General features: G+C 50.2%; 1 protein-coding gene across 6 annotated transcripts in view; it reads right to left on the bottom strand.

Moving 5' to 3' along the window:
• The window catches only part of lyst (lysosomal trafficking regulator), a 242,383-nt gene that overhangs the window by 140,711 nt on the left and 83,608 nt on the right, over positions 1 to 18,064 (bottom strand). For all 6 annotated transcript variants that reach the window (XM_036945914.1, XM_036945918.1, XM_036945917.1 and 3 more), the window contains one exon: positions 14,968 to 15,133. In XM_036945914.1, the coding sequence (XP_036801809.1) occupies positions 14,968 to 15,133 (166 nt within the window). The remainder of the gene's footprint in view (positions 1 to 14,967; positions 15,134 to 18,064) is intronic.

The raw sequence follows: 18,064 nt of genomic DNA, 5'->3' as shown, positions 1-18,064 counted from the left end.
CATCCTCTCTCTCCCCCACAGTAGTCCAGGGGTTCTAACCTCCTCTCCCTCCCCACAGTAGTCCAGGGGTTCTAACCTTCTCTCTCCCACAGTAGTCCAGGGTTCTAACCTCCTCTCTCCCACAGCAGTCCAGGGGTTCTAACCTTCTCTCTCCCACAGTAGTCCAGGGGTTCTAACCTCCTCTCTCCCACAGTAGTCCAGGGGTTCTAACCTCCTCTCTCCCACAGTAGTCCAGGGGTTCTAACCTCCTCTCTCTCCCCCACAGTAGTCCAGGGGTTCTAACATCCTCTCTCTCCCCCACAGTAGTCCAGGGGTTCTAACCTCCTCTCCCTCCCCACAGTAGTCCAGGGGTTCTAACCTCCTCTCCCTCCCCACAGTGGTCCAGGGGTTCTAACCTCCTCTCCATCCCCCACAGTAGTCTAGGGGTTCTAACCTCCTCTCCCTCCCCACAGTAGTCCAGGGGTTCTAACCTCCTCTCCATCCCCCACAGTAGTCCAGGGGTTCTAACCTCCTCTCCCTCCCCACAGTAGTCCAGGGGTTCTAACCTTCTCTCTCCCACAGTAGTCCAGGGGTTCTAACATCCTCTCTCTCTCCCACAGTAGTCCAGGGGTTCTAACCTCCTCTCCCTCCCCACAGTAGTCCAGGGGTTCTAACCTTCTCTCTCCCACAGTAGTCCAGGGGTTCTAACCTCCTCTCCCTCCCCACAGTAGTCCAGGGGTTCTAACCTCCTCTCTCCCACAGTAGTCCAGGAGTTCTAACCTCCTCTCCCTCCCCACAGTAGTCCAGGGGTTCTAACCTCCTCTCCCTCCCCACAGTAGTCCAGGGGTTCTAACCTCCTCTCCCTCCCCACAGTAGTCCAGGGGTTCTAACCTCCTCTCTCCCACAGTAGTCCAGGAGTTCTAACCTCCTCTCTCCCACAGTAGTCCAGGAGTTCTAACCTCCTCTCCCTCCCCACAGTGGTCCAGGGGTTCTAACCTCCTCTCCCTCCCCACAGTAGTCCAGGGGTTCTAACCTCCTCTCCCTCCCCACAGTAGTCCAGGGGTTCTAACCTCCTCTCCCCCACAGTAGTCCAGGGGTTATAACCTCCTCTCTCCCACAGTAGTCCAGGGGTTATAACCTCCTCTCTCCCACAGTAGTCCAGGGGTTCTAACCTCCTCTCTCCCACAGTAGTCCAGGGGTTCTAACCTCCTCTCCCCCACAGTAGTCCAGGGGTTCTAACCTCCTCTCTCCCACAGTAGTCCAGGGGTTCTAACCTCCGCACAGCAACATTAGTCCAGGGGTTCTAACCTCCGCACAGCAACATTAGTCCAGGGGTTCTAACCTCCGCACAGCAACATTAGTCCAGGGGTTCTAACCTCCTCTCCCTCCCCACAGTAGTCCAGGGGTTCTAACCTCCTCTCTCCCACAGTAGTCCAGGGGTTCTAACCTCCTCTCCCTCCCCACAGTAGTCCAGGGGTTCTAACCTCCTCTCCCTCCCCACAGTAGTCCAGGGGTTCTAACCTCCTCTCCCTCCCCACAGTAGTCCAGGGGTTCTAACCTCCTCTCTCCCACAGTAGTCCAGGAGTTCTAACCTCCTCTCTCCCACAGTAGTCCAGGAGTTCTAACCTCCTCTCCCTCCCCACAGTGGTCCAGGGGTTCTAACCTCCTCTCCCTCCCCACAGTAGTCCAGGGGTTCTAACCTCCTCTCCCTCCCCACAGTAGTCCAGGGGTTCTAACCTCCTCTCCCCCACAGTAGTCCAGGGGTTATAACCTCCTCTCTCCCACAGTAGTCCAGGGGTTATAACCTCCTCTCTCCCACAGTAGTCCAGGGGTTCTAACCTCCTCTCTCCCACAGTAGTCCAGGGGTTCTAACCTCCTCTCCCCCACAGTAGTCCAGGGGTTCTAACCTCCTCTCTCCCACAGTAGTCCAGGGGTTCTAACCTCCGCACAGCAACATTAGTCCAGGGGTTCTAACCTCCGCACAGCAACATTAGTCCAGGGGTTCTAACCTCCGCACAGCAACATTAGTCCAGGGGTTCTAACCTCCGCACAGCAACATTAGTCCAGGGGTTCTAACCTCCGCACAGCAACATTAGTCCAGGGGTTCTAACCTCCGCACCGCAGTCCTAGCAAGCTGTGCTGAATTTGAACGACTGTGATCCATCTCTTGCGTTCGTAAATGATCCACTCCGATTTCAGAGACTTGTCTGAGTGTGCCAGAGAGCAGAATAACTGATAAATTCATGAACGCGCAAAACCCGTTGAATATGGCCGATGTCAGTAAACGTTGGCAAAAAAATACAAATTCAATTGTTGCCAGCAGCACAGTTACAGTCACCAACGCTCTGGATAACTTGACCAGCCCTGCTAGGGCGAGTAAAATGGTCAGAGTGAAGTGTTCTCTCATTTGCGTCTGGAAGTAGCTAGCAAGCTAGCCAACGTTAGCGCTTGACAAGCGTTGTGAGGATCAGATCAACCCGACTCCTCAGCCAGAGAGTCTCAATAGTGAGGATCAGATCAACCCGACTCCTCGGCCAGAGAGTCTCAATAGTGAGGATCAGATCAACCCGACTCCTCGGCCAGAGAGTCTCAATAGTGAGGATCAGATCAACCCGACTCCTCAGCCAGAGAGTCTCAATAGTGAGGATCAGATCAACCCGACTCCTCAGCCAGAGTCTCAATAGTGAGTATCAGATCAACCCTACTCCTCAGCCAGAGAGTCTCAATAGTGAGGATCAGATCAACCCGACTCCTCAGCAAGAGGGTCCAGTCTCAATAGTGAGGATCAGATCAACCCGACTCCTCGCCAGAGAGTCTCAATAGTGAGGATCAGATCAACCCGACTCCTCAGCCAGAGTCTTAATAGTGAGGATCAGATCAACCCAACTCCTCAGCCAGAGAGTCTCAATAGTGAGGATCAGATCAACCCGACTCCTCAGCCAGTCTCAATAGTGAGGATCAGATCAACCCTACTCCTCAGCCAGAGAGTCTCAATAGTGAGGATCAGATCAACCCGACTCCTCAGGTGAGTCTCAATAGTGAGGATCAGATCAACCCGACTCATCAGCCAGAGGGTCCAGTCTCAATAGTGAGGATCAGATCAACCCGACTCCTCAGCCAGAGAGTCTCAATAGTGAGGATCAGATCAACCCGACTCCTCAGCCAGAGGGTTTAGTCTCAATAGTGAGGATCAGATCAACCCGACTCCTCAGCCAGAGGGTCCAGTCTCAATAGTGAGGATCAGATCAACCCTACTCCTCAGCCAGAGAGTCTCAATAGTGAGGATCAGATCAACCCTACTACTCAGCCAGAGAGTCTCAATAGTGAGGATCAGATCAACCCGACTCCTCAGCCAGAGAGTCTCAATAGTGAGGATCAGATCAACCTGACTGCTCAGCCAGAGAGTCTCAATAGTGAGGATCAGATCAACCCTACTCCTCAGCCAGAGAGTCCAGTCTCAATAGTGAGGATCAGATCAACCCGACTCCTCAGCCGGAGTCTCAATAGTGAGGATCAGATCAACCCTACTCCTCAGCCAGAGTATTAATAGTGAGGATCAGATCAACCCAACTCCTCAGCCAGAGAGTCTCAATAGTGAGGCTCAGATCAACCCTACTCCTCAGCCAGAGAGTCTCAATAGTGAGGATCAGATCAACCCGACTCCTCAGCCAGAGAGTCTCAATAGAGAGGATCAGATCAACCCGACTCCTCAGGTGAGAGTCTCAATAGTGAGGATCAGAACAACCCGACTCCTCAGCCAGAGGGTCCAGTCTCAATAGTGAGGATCAGATCAACCCTACTCCTCAGCCAGAGAGTCTCAATAGTGAGGATCAGATCAACCCGACTCCTCAGCAAGAGGGTCCAGTCTCAATAGTGAGGATCAGATCAACCCTACTCCTCAGCCAGAGAGTCTCAATAGTGAGGATCAGATCAACCCTACTCCTCAGCCAGAGAGTCTCAATAGTGAGGATCAGATCAACCCGACTCCTCAGCCAGAGGGTCCAGTCTCAATAGTGAGGATCAGATCAACCCGACTCCTCAGCCATAGTCTCAATAGTGAGGATCAGATCAACACGACTCAGCCAGAGTCTCAATAGCGAGGATCAGATCAACCCGACTCCTCAGCCAGATAGTCCAGTCTCAATAGTGAGGATCAGATCAACCCGACTCCTCAGCCAGAGAGTCTCAATAGTGAGGATCAGATTAACCCTACTCCTCAGCCAGAGAGTCTCAATAGTGAGGATCAGATCAACCCTACTACTCAGCCAGAGGGTCCAGTCTCAATAGTGAGGATCAGATCAACCCGACTCCTCAGCCAGAGAGTCTCAATAGTGAGCATCAGATCAACCCTACTCCTCAGCCAGAGAGTCTCAATAGTGAGGATCAGATCAACCCGACTCCTCAGCCAGAGAGTCTCAATAGTGAGGATCAGATCAACCTGACTCCTCAGCCAGAGGGTCCAGTCTCAATAGTGAGGATCAGATCAACCCTACTCCTCAGCCAGAGAGTCTCAATAGTGAGGATCAGATCAACCTGACTCCTCAGCCAGAGGGTCCAGTCTCAATAGTGAGGATCAGATCAACCCGACTCCTCAGCCAGATAGTCCAGTCTCAATAGTGAGGATCAGATCAACCCGACTCCTCAGCCAGAGAGTCTCAATAGTGAGGATCAGATCAACCCTACTCCTCAGCCAGAGAGTCTCAATAGTGAGGATCAGATCAACCCTACTCCTCAGCCAGAGGGTCCAGTCTCAATAGTGAGGATCAGATCAACCCGACTACTCAGCCAGAGAGTCTCAATAGTGAGCATCAGATCAACCCTACTCCTCAGCCAGAGAGTCTCAATAGTGAGGATCAGATCAACCCTACTCCTCAGCCAGAGAGTCTCAATAGTGAGGATCAGATCAACCCGACTCCTCAGCCAGAGAGTCTCAATAGAGAGGATCAGATCAACCCGACTTCTCAGGTGAGAGTCTCAATAGTGAGGATCAGATCAACCCGACTCCTCAGCCAGAGGGTCCAGTCTCAATAGTGAGGATCAGATCAACCCTACTCCTCAGCCAGAGAGTCTCAATATTGAGGATCAGATCAACCCGACTCCTCAGCAAGAGGGTGCAGTCTCAATAGTGAGGATCAGATCAACCCTACTCCTCAGCCAGAGAGTCTCAATAGTGAGGATCAGATCAACCCTACTCCTCAGCCAGAGAGTCTCAATAGTGAGGATCAGATCAACCCGACTCCTCAGCCAGAGAGTCTCAATAGTGAGGATCAGATAAACCCGACTCCTCAGCCAGAGGGTCCAGTCTCAATAGTGAGGATCAGATCAACCCGACTCCTCAGCCATAGTCTCAATAGTGAGGATCAGATCAACCCGACTCAGCCAGTCTCAATAGCGAGGATCAGATCAACCCTACTCCTCAGCAAGAGGGTCCAGTCTCAATAGTGAGGATCAGATCAACCCGACTCCTCAGCCAGAGGGTCCAGTCTCAATAGTGAGGATCAGATCAACCCGACTCCTCAGCCAGAGGGTCCAGTCTCAATAGTGAGGATCAGATCAACCCGACTCCTCAGCCAGAGGGTCCAGTCTCAATAGTGAGGATCAGATCAACCCGACTCCTCAGCCATAGTCTCAATAGTGAGGATCAGATCAACACGACTCAGCCAGAGTCTCAATAGCGAGGATCAGATCAACCCGACTCCTCAGCCAGATAGTCCAGTCTCAATAGTGAGGATCAGATCAACCCGACTCCTCAGCCAGAGAGTCTCAATAGTGAGGATCAGATTAACCCTACTCCTCAGCCAGAGAGTCTCAATAGTGAGGATCAGATCAACCCTACTACTCAGCCAGAGGGTCCAGTCTCAATAGTGAGGATCAGATCAACCCGACTCCTCAGCCAGAGAGTCTCAATAGTGAGCATCAGATCAACCCTACTCCTCAGCCAGAGAGTCTCAATAGTGAGGATCAGATCAACCCGACTCCTCAGCCAGAGAGTCTCAATAGTGAGGATCAGATCAACCTGACTCCTCAGCCAGAGGGTCCAGTCTCAATAGTGAGGATCAGATCAACCCTACTCCTCAGCCAGAGAGTCTCAATAGTGAGGATCAGATCAACCTGACTCCTCAGCCAGAGGGTCCAGTCTCAATAGTGAGGATCAGATCAACCCGACTCCTCAGCCAGATAGTCCAGTCTCAATAGTGAGGATCAGATCAACCCGACTCCTCAGCCAGAGAGTCTCAATAGTGAGGATCAGATCAACCCTACTCCTCAGCCAGAGAGTCTCAATAGTGAGGATCAGATCAACCCTACTCCTCAGCCAGAGGGTCCAGTCTCAATAGTGAGGATCAGATCAACCCGACTACTCAGCCAGAGAGTCTCAATAGTGAGCATCAGATCAACCCTACTCCTCAGCCAGAGAGTCTCAATAGTGAGGATCAGATCAACCCTACTCCTCAGCCAGAGAGTCTCAATAGTGAGGATCAGATCAACCCGACTCCTCAGCCAGAGAGTCTCAATAGAGAGGATCAGATCAACCCGACTTCTCAGGTGAGAGTCTCAATAGTGAGGATCAGATCAACCCGACTCCTCAGCCAGAGGGTCCAGTCTCAATAGTGAGGATCAGATCAACCCTACTCCTCAGCCAGAGAGTCTCAATATTGAGGATCAGATCAACCCGACTCCTCAGCAAGAGGGTGCAGTCTCAATAGTGAGGATCAGATCAACCCTACTCCTCAGCCAGAGAGTCTCAATAGTGAGGATCAGATCAACCCTACTCCTCAGCCAGAGAGTCTCAATAGTGAGGATCAGATCAACCCGACTCCTCAGCCAGAGAGTCTCAATAGTGAGGATCAGATAAACCCGACTCCTCAGCCAGAGGGTCCAGTCTCAATAGTGAGGATCAGATCAACCCGACTCCTCAGCCATAGTCTCAATAGTGAGGATCAGATCAACCCGACTCAGCCAGTCTCAATAGCGAGGATCAGATCAACCCTACTCCTCAGCAAGAGGGTCCAGTCTCAATAGTGAGGATCAGATCAACCCGACTCCTCAGCCAGAGGGTCCAGTCTCAATAGTGAGGATCAGATCAACCCGACTCCTCAGCCAGAGGGTCCAGTCTCAATAGTGAGGATCAGATCAACCCGACTCCTCAGCCAGAGGGTCCAGTCTCAATAGTGAGGATCAGATCAACCCGACTCCTCAGCCATAGTCTCAATAGTGAGGATCAGATCAACACGACTCAGCCAGAGTCTCAATAGCGAGGATCAGATCAACCCGACTCCTCAGCCAGATAGTCCAGTCTCAATAGTGAGGATCAGATCAACCCGACTCCTCAGCCAGAGAGTCTCAATAGTGAGGATCAGATTAACCCTACTCCTCAGCCAGAGAGTCTCAATAGTGAGGATCAGATCAACCCTACTACTCAGCCAGAGGGTCCAGTCTCAATAGTGAGGATCAGATCAACCCGACTCCTCAGCCAGAGAGTCTCAATAGTGAGCATCAGATCAACCCTACTCCTCAGCCAGAGAGTCTCAATAGTGAGGATCAGATCAACCCGACTCCTCAGCCAGAGAGTCTCAATAGTGAGGATCAGATCAACCTGACTCCTCAGCCAGAGGGTCCAGTCTCAATAGTGAGGATCAGATCAACCCTACTCCTCAGCCAGAGAGTCTCAATAGTGAGGATCAGATCAACCTGACTCCTCAGCCAGAGGGTCCAGTCTCAATAGTGAGGATCAGATCAACCCGACTCCTCAGCCAGAGGGTCCAGTCTCAATAGTGAGGATCAGATCAACCCGACTCCTCAGCCAGAGAGTCGCAACAGTGAGGATCAGATCAACCCGACTCCTCAGCCAGAGAGTCTCAATAGTGAGGATCAGATCAACCCGACTCCTCAGCCAGAGGGTCCAGTCTCAATAGTGAGGATCAGATCAACCCGACTCCTCAGCCAGAGAGTCGCAACAGTGAGGATCAGATCAACCCGACTCCTCAGCCAGAGAGTCTCAATAGTGAGGATCAGATCAACCCAACTCCTCAGCCAGAGAGTCTCAATAGTGAGGATCAGATCAACCCGACTCCTCAGCCAGTCTCAATAGTGAGGATCAGATCAACCCTACTCCTCAGCCAGAGAGTCTCAATAGTGAGGCTCAGATCAACCCTACTCCTCAGCCAGAGAGTCTCAATAGTGAGGATCAGATCAACCCGACTCCTCAGCCAGAGAGTCTCAATAGAGAGGATCAGATCAACCCGACTCCTCAGGTGAGAGTCTCAATAGTGAGGATCAGAACAACCCGACTCCTCAGCCAGAGGGTCCAGTCTCAATAGTGAGGATCAGATCAACCCTACTCCTCAGCCAGAGAGTCTCAATAGTGAGGATCAGATCAACCTGACTCCTCAGCCAGAGGGTCCAGTCTCAATAGTGAGGATCAGATCAACCCGACTCCTCAGCCAGAGGGTCCAGTCTCAATAGTGAGGATCAGATCAACCCGACTCCTCAGCCAGAGAGTCGCAACAGTGAGGATCAGATCAACCCGACTCCTCAGCCAGAGAGTCTCAATAGTGAGGATCAGATCAACCCGACTCCTCAGCCAGAGAGTCTCAATAGTGAGGATCAGATCAACCCGACTGCTCAGCCAGAGAGTCTCAATAGTGAGGATCAGATCAACCCTACTCCTCAGCCAGAGAGTCCAGTCTCAATAGTGAGGATCAGATCAACCCGACTCCTCAGCCGGAGTCTCAATAGTGAGGATCAGATCAACCCTACTCCTCAGCCAGAGTATTAATAGTGAGGATCAGATCAACCCAACTCCTCAGCCAGAGAGTCTCAATAGTGAGGATCAGATCAACCCGACTCCTCAGCCAGTCTCAATAGTGAGGATCAGATCAACCCTACTCCTCAGCCAGAGAGTCTCAATAGTGAGGCTCAGATCAACCCTACTCCTCAGCCAGAGAGTCTCAATAGTGAGGATCAGATCAACCCGACTCCTCAGCCAGAGAGTCTCAATAGAGAGGATCAGATCAACCCGACTCCTCAGGTGAGAGTCTCAATAGTGAGGATCAGATCAACCCGACTCCTCAGCCAGTCTCAATAGTGAGGATCAGATCAACCCTACTCCTCAGCCAGAGAGTCTCAATAGTGAGGCTCAGATCAACCCTACTCCTCAGCCAGAGAGTCTCAATAGTGAGGATCAGATCAACCCGACTCCTCAGCCAGAGAGTCTCAATAGAGAGGATCAGATCAACCCGACTCCTCAGGTGAGAGTCTCAATAGTGAGGATCAGAACAACCCGACTCCTCAGCCAGAGGGTCCAGTCTCAATAGTGAGGATCAGATCAACCCTACTCCTCAGCCAGAGTCTCAATAGTGAGGATCAGATCAACCCGACTCCTCAGCAAGAGGGTCCAGTCTCAATAGTGAGGATCAGATCAACCCTACTCCTCAGCCAGAGAGTCTCAATAGTGAGGATCAGATCAACCTGACTCCTCAGCCAGAGGGTCCAGTCTCAATAGTGAGGATCAGATCAACCCGACTCCTCAGCCAGAGAGTCGCAACAGTGAGGATCAGATCAACCCGACTCCTCAGCCAGAGAGTCTCAATAGTGAGGATCAGATCAACCCGACTCCTCAGCCAGAGAGTCTCAATAGTGAGGATCAGATCAACCCGACTGCTCAGCCAGAGAGTCTCAATAGTGAGGATCAGATCAACCCTACTCCTCAGCCAGAGAGTCCAGTCTCAATAGTGAGGATCAGATCAACCCGACTCCTCAGCCGGAGTCTCAATAGTGAGGATCAGATCAACCCTACTCCTCAGCCAGAGTATTAATAGTGAGGATCAGATCAACCCAACTCCTCAGCCAGAGAGTCTCAATAGTGAGGATCAGATCAACCCGACTCCTCAGCCAGTCTCAATAGTGAGGATCAGATCAACCCTACTCCTCAGCCAGAGAGTCTCAATAGTGAGGCTCAGATCAACCCTACTCCTCAGCCAGAGAGTCTCAATAGTGAGGATCAGATCAACCCGACTCCTCAGCCAGAGAGTCTCAATAGAGAGGATCAGATCAACCCGACTCCTCAGGTGAGAGTCTCAATAGTGAGGATCAGAACAACCCGACTCCTCAGCCAGAGGGTCCAGTCTCAATAGTGAGGATCAGATCAACCCTACTCCTCAGCCAGAGAGTCTCAATAGTGAGGATCAGATCAACCCGACTCCTCAGCAAGAGGGTCCAGTCTCAATAGTGAGGATCAGATCAACCCTACTCCTCAGCCAGAGAGTCTCAATAGTGAGGATCAGATCAACCCTACTCCTCAGCCAGAGAGTCTCAATAGTGAGGATCAGATCAACCCGACTCCTCAGCCAGAGAGTCTCAATAGTGAGGATCAGATCAACCCGACTCCTCAGCCAGAGGGTCCAGTCTCAATAGTGAGGATCAGATCAACCCGACTCCTCAGCCAGAGGGTCCAGTCTCAATAGTGAGGATCAGATCAACCCGACTCCTCAGCCAGAGAGTCTCAATAGTGAGGATCAGATCAACCCTACTCCTCAGCCAGATAGTCCAGTCTCAATAGTGAGGATCAGATCAACCCGACTCCTCAGCCAGAGAGTCTCAATAGTGAGGATCAGATCAACCCTACTCCTCAGCCAGAGGGTCCAGTCTCAATAGTGAGGATCAGATCAACCCGACTCCTCAGCCAGAGAGTCTCAATAGTGAGCATCAGATCAACCCTACTCCTCAGCCAGAGAGTCTCAATAGTGAGGATCAGATCAACCCTACTCCTCAGCCAGAGAGTCTCAATAGTGAGGATCAGATCAACCCGACTCCTCAGCCAGAGAGTCTCAATAGAGAGGATCAGATCAACCCGACTCCTCAGCCAGAGGGTCCAGTCTCAATAGTGAGGATCAGATCAACCCTACTCCTCAGCCAGAGAGTCTCAATATTGAGGATCAGATCAACCCAACTCCTCAGCAAGAGGGTCCAGTCTCAATAGTGAGGATCAGATCAACCCTACTCCTCAGCCAGAGAGTCTCAATAGTGAGGATCAGATCAACCCTACTCCTCAGCCAGATAGTCCAGTCTCAATAGTGAGGATCAGATCAACCCGACTCCTCAGCCAGAGAGTCTCAATAGTGAGGATCAGATCAACCCTACTCCTCAGCCAGAGGGTCCAGTCTCAATAGTGAGGATCAGATCAACCCGACTCCTCAGCCAGAGAGTCTCAATAGTGAGCATCAGATCAACCCTACTCCTCAGCCAGAGAGTCTCAATAGTGAGGATCAGATCAACCCTACTCCTCAGCCAGAGAGTCTCAATAGTGAGGATCAGATCAACCCGACTCCTCAGCCAGAGAGTCTCAATAGAGAGGATCAGATCAACCCGACTCCTCAGGTGAGAGTCTCAATAGTGAGGATCAGATCAACCCGACTCCTCAGCCAGAGGGTCCAGTCTCAATAGTGAGGATCAGATCAACCCTACTCCTCAGCCAGAGAGTCTCAATATTGAGGATCAGATCAACCCGACTCCTCAGCAAGAGGGTCCAGTCTCAATAGTGAGGATCAGATCAACCCTACTCCTCAGCCAGAGAGTCTCAATAGTGAGGATCAGATCAACCCTACTCCTCAGCCAGAGAGTCTCAATAGTGAGGATCAGATCAACCCGACTCCTCAGCCAGAGAGTCTCAATAGTGAGGATCAGATAAACCCGACTCCTCAGCAAGAGGGTCCAGTCTCAATAGTGAGGATCAGATCAACCCGACTCCTCAGCCAGAGGGTCCAGTCTCAATAGTGAGGATCAGATCAACCCTACTCCTCAGCCAGAGGGTCCAGTCTCAATAGTTAGGATCAGATCAACCCGACTCCTCAGCCAGAGGGTCCAGTCTCAATAGTGAGGATCAGATCAACCCGACTCCTCAGCTATAGTCTCAATAGTGAGGATCAGATCAACCCAACTCAGCCAGAGTCTCAATAGCGAGGATCAGATCAACCCGACTCCTCAGCCAGATAGTCCAGTCTCAATAGTGAGGATAAGATCAACCCGACTCCTCAGCCAGAGAGTCTCAATAGTGAGGATCAGATTAACCCTACTCCTCAGCCAGAGAGTCTCAATAGTGAGGATCAGATCAACCCTACTACTCAGCCAGAGGGTCCAGTCTCAATAGTGAGGATCAGATCAACCCGACTCCTCAGCCAGAGAGTCTCAATAGTGAGCATCAGATCAACCCTACTCCTCAGCCTGAGAGTCTCAATAGTGAGGATCAGATCAACCCGACTCCTCAGCCAGAGAGTCTCAATAGTGAGGATCAGATCAACCCGACTCCTCAGCCAGAGGGTCCAGTCTCAATAGTGAGGATCAGATCAACCCTACTCCTCAGCCAGAGAGTCTCAATAGTGAGGATCAGATCAACCCGACTCCTCAGCCAGAGGGTCCAGTCTCAATAGTGAGAATCAGATCAACCCGACTCCTCAGCCAGAGGGTCCAGTCTCAATAGTGAGGATCAGATCAACCCGACTCCTCAGCCAGAGAGTCTCAATAGTGAGGATCAGATCAACCCTACTCCTCAGCCAGATAGTCCAGTCTCAATAGTGAGGATCAGATCAACCCGACTCCTCAGCCAGAGAGTCTCAATAGTGAGGATCGGATCAACCCTACTCCTCAGCCAGAGGGTCCAGTCTCAATAGTGAGGATCAGATCAACCCGACTCCTCAGCCAGAGTCCAGTCTCAATAGTGAGGATCAGATCAACCCTACTCCTGAGCCAGAGTCCAGTCTCAATAGTGAGGATCAGATCAACCCGACTCCTAAGCCAGAGTCTCAATAGTGAGGATCAGATCAACCCGACTCCTCAGCCAGAGGGTCCAGTCTCAATAGTGAGGATCAGATCAACCCGACTCCTCAGCCAGAGAGTCTCAATAGTGAGGATCAGATCAACCCGACTCCTCAGCCAGAGTCTCAATAGTGAGGATCAGATCAACCCGACTCCTCAGCCAGAGGGTCCAGTCTCAATAGTGAGGATCAGATCAACCCGACTCCTCAGCCAGAGAGTCTCAATAGTGAGGATCAGATCAACCAGACTCCTCAGACAGAGAGTCTCAATAGTGAGGATCAGATCAACCCTACTCCTCAGCCAGAGAGTCTCAATAGTGAGGATCAGATCAACCCTACTCCTCAGCCAGAGGGTCCAGTCTCAATAGTGAGGATCAGATCAACCCGACTCCTCAGCCAGAGAGTCTCAATAGTGAGGATCAGATCAACCCTACTCCTCAGCCAGTGTCTCAATAGTGAGGATCAGATCAACCCGACCACTCAGCAAGAGGGTCCAGTCTCAATAGTGAGGATCAGATCAACCCGACCACTCAGCAAGAGGGTCCAGTCTCAATAGTGAGGATCAGATCAACCCGACCACTCAGCAAGAGGGTCCAGTCTCAATAGTGAGGATCAGATCAACCCGACCACTCAGCAAGAGGGTCCAGTCTCAATAGTGAGGATCAGATCAACCCTACTCCTCAGCCAGAGAGTCTCAATAGTGAGGATCAGATCAACCCGACTCCTCAGCCAGAGAGACTCAATAGTGAGGATCAGATCAACCAGACTCCTCAGCAAGAGGGTCCAGTCTCAATAGTGAGGATCAGATCAACCCTACTCCTCAGCCAGAGAGTCTCAATAGTGAGGATCAGATCAACCCGACTCCTCAGCCAGTCTCTCAATAGTGAGGATCAGATCAACCCTACTCCTCAGCCAGAGTCCGGTCTCAATAGTGAGGATCAGATCAACCCGACTCCTCAGCCAGAGGGTCCAGTCTCAATAGTGAGGATCAGATCAACCCGACTCCTCAGCCAGAGGTTCCAGTCTCAATAGTGAGGATCAGATCAACCCGACTCCTCAGCCAGAGGGTCCAGTCTCAATAGTGAGGAACAGATCAACCCTACTCCTCAGCCAGAGAGTCTCAATAGTGAGGATCAGATCAACCCGACTCCTCAGCCAGAGAGTCTCAATAGTGAGGATCAGATCAACCCTACTCCTCAGCCAGAGTCTCAATAGTGAGGATCAGATCAACCCGACTCCTCAGCCAGAGTCTCAATAGTGAGGATCAGATCAACCCGACTCCTAAGCCAGAGAGTCTCAATAGTGAGGATCAGATCAACCCGACTCCTCAGCCAGTCTCAATAGTGAGGATCAGATCAACCCGACTCCTCAGCCAGAGAGTCTCAATAGTGAGGATCAGATCAACCCTACTACTCAGCCAGAGAGTCTCAATAGTGAGGATCAGATCAACCCGACTCCTCAGCCAGAGAGTCTCAATAGTGAGGATCAGATCAACCCGACTCCTCAGCCAGAGTCTCAATAGTGAGGATCAGATCAACCCTACTACTCAGCCAGAGAGTCTCAATAGTGAGGATCAGATCAACCCGACTCCTCAGCCAGAGAGTCTCAATAGTGAGGATCAGATCAACCCGACTCCTCAGCCAGAGGGTCCAGTCTCAATAGTGCAGTGGGCTCTGAACGCTCTGAACTTACCAACAGACAATCTGTCAACGCTCTGAACTTACCAACAATCTGTCAACGCTCTGAACTTACCAACAGACAATCTGTCAACGCTCTGAACTTACCAAGGACCCAGAGTGCACTCTGCAACACTGAATGCAGGCGAGCTGCAGAAGGACGAGGAGGCAACGATTCCCCATCAATTAGCAGTGCAATTTTGAGAGGGTTTATCTAATGTTCCCTCATTAGATTTCAGCTAATCTTGCCCTGTGCAAGTGTGTGTGTGTGTGAGTAGGTGCCACTGTGTGTGTGAGTGTGTGAGTAGGTGCCACTGTGTGTGTGTGTGTGAGTAGGTGCCACTGTGTGTGTGTGTGTGTGAGTAGGTGCCACTGTGTGTGTGTGTGAGTAGGTGCCTGTGTGCGCATGACATTGTGACATTGTGTGCGCATTGACATGCCTGTGTGCGCATGACATGACATTGTTTACTACCGGCCACCGTGTGTGTGTTAGGCCCTCTTACCTTCTTCCTGCTTGGCCATGTCCTCTGGGTTGCTCTCGCTGTCTGCCTCGTATCCCTCCTCCTCCCCTAGCACTGGAGCCTCACCACACCCCTGCACCTCGTCTCCCTCCTCAGCCTCAGATAGATCCCCCGCCGGGACCACACTCTCCACACACACTGCTAACTTCTAGAGGGAGAGAGAGAAATAGGGGGAGAGAGGGAGAAAGGGATAGAGAATGAGTACAGGGAGAGTGAGAGAGAGTAGAGAGAAAGTAGAGAGAATAGAGAGTAAAGGGAGAGAGTAGAGGGAGAGAGTAGAGAATAGAGAGTAGAGAATAGAGAGTAGAGAATAGAGAGTAGAGAATAGAGAGTAGAGGGAGAGAGTAGAGGGAGAGAGTAGAGAATAGAGGGTAGAGGGAGAGTAGAGAACAGAGAGTAGAGTAGAGGGAGAGTAGAGAGAAAGTAGAGAAAATAGAGAGTAGAGGGAGAGAATAGAGAGTAGTGGGAGAGAATAGAGAGTAGTGGGAGAGTCGAGAGAATAGGGAGAGTCGAGAGAAAGTAGAGAAAATAGAGAGTAGAGGGAGAAAATAGAGAGTAGAGGGAGAAAATAGAGAGTAGAGAGAGAAAATAGAGAGTAGAGGGAGAAAATAGAGAGTAGAGGGAGAAAATAGAGAGTAGAGAGAGAAAATAGAGAGTAGAGAGAGAGAGAATAGAGAGTAGAGAGAGAAAGTAGAGAGTAGAGAATAGAGAGTAGAGAGTAGAGGGAGAGAATACAGAGTAGAGGGAGAGTAGAGAATAGAGAGAATAGAGTAGAGGCAGAGAATAGAGAGAGAGTAGAGGGAGAGAATAGAGAGAGAGTAGAGGGAGAGAATAGAGAGTAGAGAGAGAGAATAGAGAGTAGAGGGAGAGAATACAGAGTAGAGGGAGAGTAGAGAATAGAGAGAATAGAGTAGAGGCAGAGAATAGAGAGAGAGTAGAGGGAGAGAATAGAGAGAGAGTAGAGGGAGAGAATAGAGAGAGAGTAGAGAGAGAGAATAGAGAGTAGAGAGAGAGAGTAGAGGGAGAGCAGAGAGAGAGAGAGTAGAGGGAGAGCAGAGAGAGAGAGAGTAGAGGGAGAGCAGAGAGAGAGAGTAGAGGGAGAGCAGAGAGAGAGAGTAGAGGGAGAGCAGAGAGAGAGAGTAGAGGGAGAGTAGAGAGAGTAGAGGGAGAGTAGAGAGAGTAGAGAGAGAGTAGAGAGAGAGTAGAGGGAGAGCAGAGGGAGAGCAGAGAGAGTAGAGGGCGAGAATGAGAGAGAGTAGAGGGAGAGAATAGAGAGAGAGTAGAGGGAGAGAGTAGAGGGAAAGCAGAGAGAGTAGAGGGAGAGCAAACAGAGAGCAGAGAGAGGAGAGGGAGAGCAGAGAGAGTAGAGGGAGAGCAGAGATAGTAGAGGGAGAGCAGAGAGAGTAGAGGGAGAGCAGAGAGTAGAGGGAGAGCAGAGAGAGTAGAGGGAGAGCAGAGAGAGTAGAGGGAGAGCAGAGAGAGTAGAGGGAGAGCAGAGAGAGTAGAGGGAGAGCAGAGAGAGTAGAGGGAGAGCAGAGAGAGTAGAGGGAGAGCAGAGAGAGTAGAGGGAGAGCAGAGAGAGCAGAGAGAAGAGAGAGAAGAGAGAAGAGGGAGAGTGAATAGATAGAGGAATAGAGAGTAGAGGGAGAGAATAGGGAGTAGAAGGAGAGTAGAGAGTAGGAGAGTAGAGGGAGAGAATAGAGAGCAAGAATCGGTAGTAGAGAGAGGAGAATAGAGAGTAGAGGGAGAAAGAGAGAGAGAATAGTGGGAGAGTAGAGTGAGGGAGAGAGAGTAGAGGGAGGGAGGGAGAGTAGAGGGAGGGAAGGTAGAGGGAGGGAGAGTAGAGGGAGGGAAGGTAGAGGGAGGGAGAGTAGAGGGAGAGTAGAGAGAGAAGTTTCTCAAAGTCAGATAAAGTTGTCTCTGGTTAACTCCATCACCAGAGCCAGAAGAGTAAAGAGTAACATGAAAGAATGCTGTACAGTACAGAAGCTGTGCTAAAGCTAGGCTAACACAGGCAAACGTTTCTTACCCATGTTCCAGAACGGTCAGGTTTCTCTGTGGTACTAATTACCCATCAGTCACGTCAAAAAAATTACAAAAGCTAAAAAACTTTTATTCAAGCAACACTCTTAATGTCTGTACTGTTATTAACAACGGGAAAACAACAACGTTTTCAAGAAACAGACCAATAATAAAGAGATTTCAGGTCATAAGACCTGCTTGTATCAGCTGACTAGCTAGACCACCCGGAGGTGCTGTTAGTCTGCTGCGCACACACACACACACACACACACACACACACACACACACACACACACACACACACACACACACACACACACACACACACAGAGAGAGAGGAAGGACCGATTAGCTAACTGTTCATCATTTGTATGCCTGATGGGAACAGTAAACTAGCCTAGACGACCTTCTGGATTTCAGGTGCTTGAGATAATAAAGACAACATATCCTTTCATTCCATCATAACACTAAACCTGGAACAGCTACCCACTATATTACAGAGTTAGTAGGTTAACTCATTAAGAACAGTTACCCACTATATTACAGAGTTAGTAGGTTACTCATTAAGAACAGTTACCCACTATATTACAGAGTTAGTAGGTTAACTCATTAAGAACAGTTACCCACTATATTACAGAGTTAGTAGGTTACTCATTAAGAACAGTTACCCACTATATTACAGAGTTAGTAGGTTAACTCATTAAGAACAGTTACCCACTATATTACAGAGTTAGTAGGTTACTCATTAAGAACAGTTACCCACTATATTACAGAGTTAGTAGGTTACTCATTAAGAACAGTTACCCACTATATTACAGAGTTAGTAGGTTAACTCATTAAGAACAGTTACCCACTATATTACAGAGTTAGTAGGTTACTCATTAAGAACAGTTACCCACTATATTACAGAGTTAGTAGGTTAACTCATTAAGAACAGTTACCCACTATATTACAGAGTTAGTAGGTTACTCATTAAGAACAGTTACCCACTATATTACAGAGTTAGTAGGTTAACTCATTAAGAACAGTTATCCACTATATTACAGAGTTAGTAGGT

The sequence above is a fragment of the Oncorhynchus mykiss genome, chromosome 16, assembly GCF_013265735.2.
Source record: "Oncorhynchus mykiss isolate Arlee chromosome 16, USDA_OmykA_1.1, whole genome shotgun sequence".
Taxonomy (NCBI): domain Eukaryota; kingdom Metazoa; phylum Chordata; class Actinopteri; order Salmoniformes; family Salmonidae; genus Oncorhynchus; species Oncorhynchus mykiss.
Note: the sequence above shows the minus strand (reverse complement) of the source record. Positions and strands in the feature narration are given on the sequence as shown.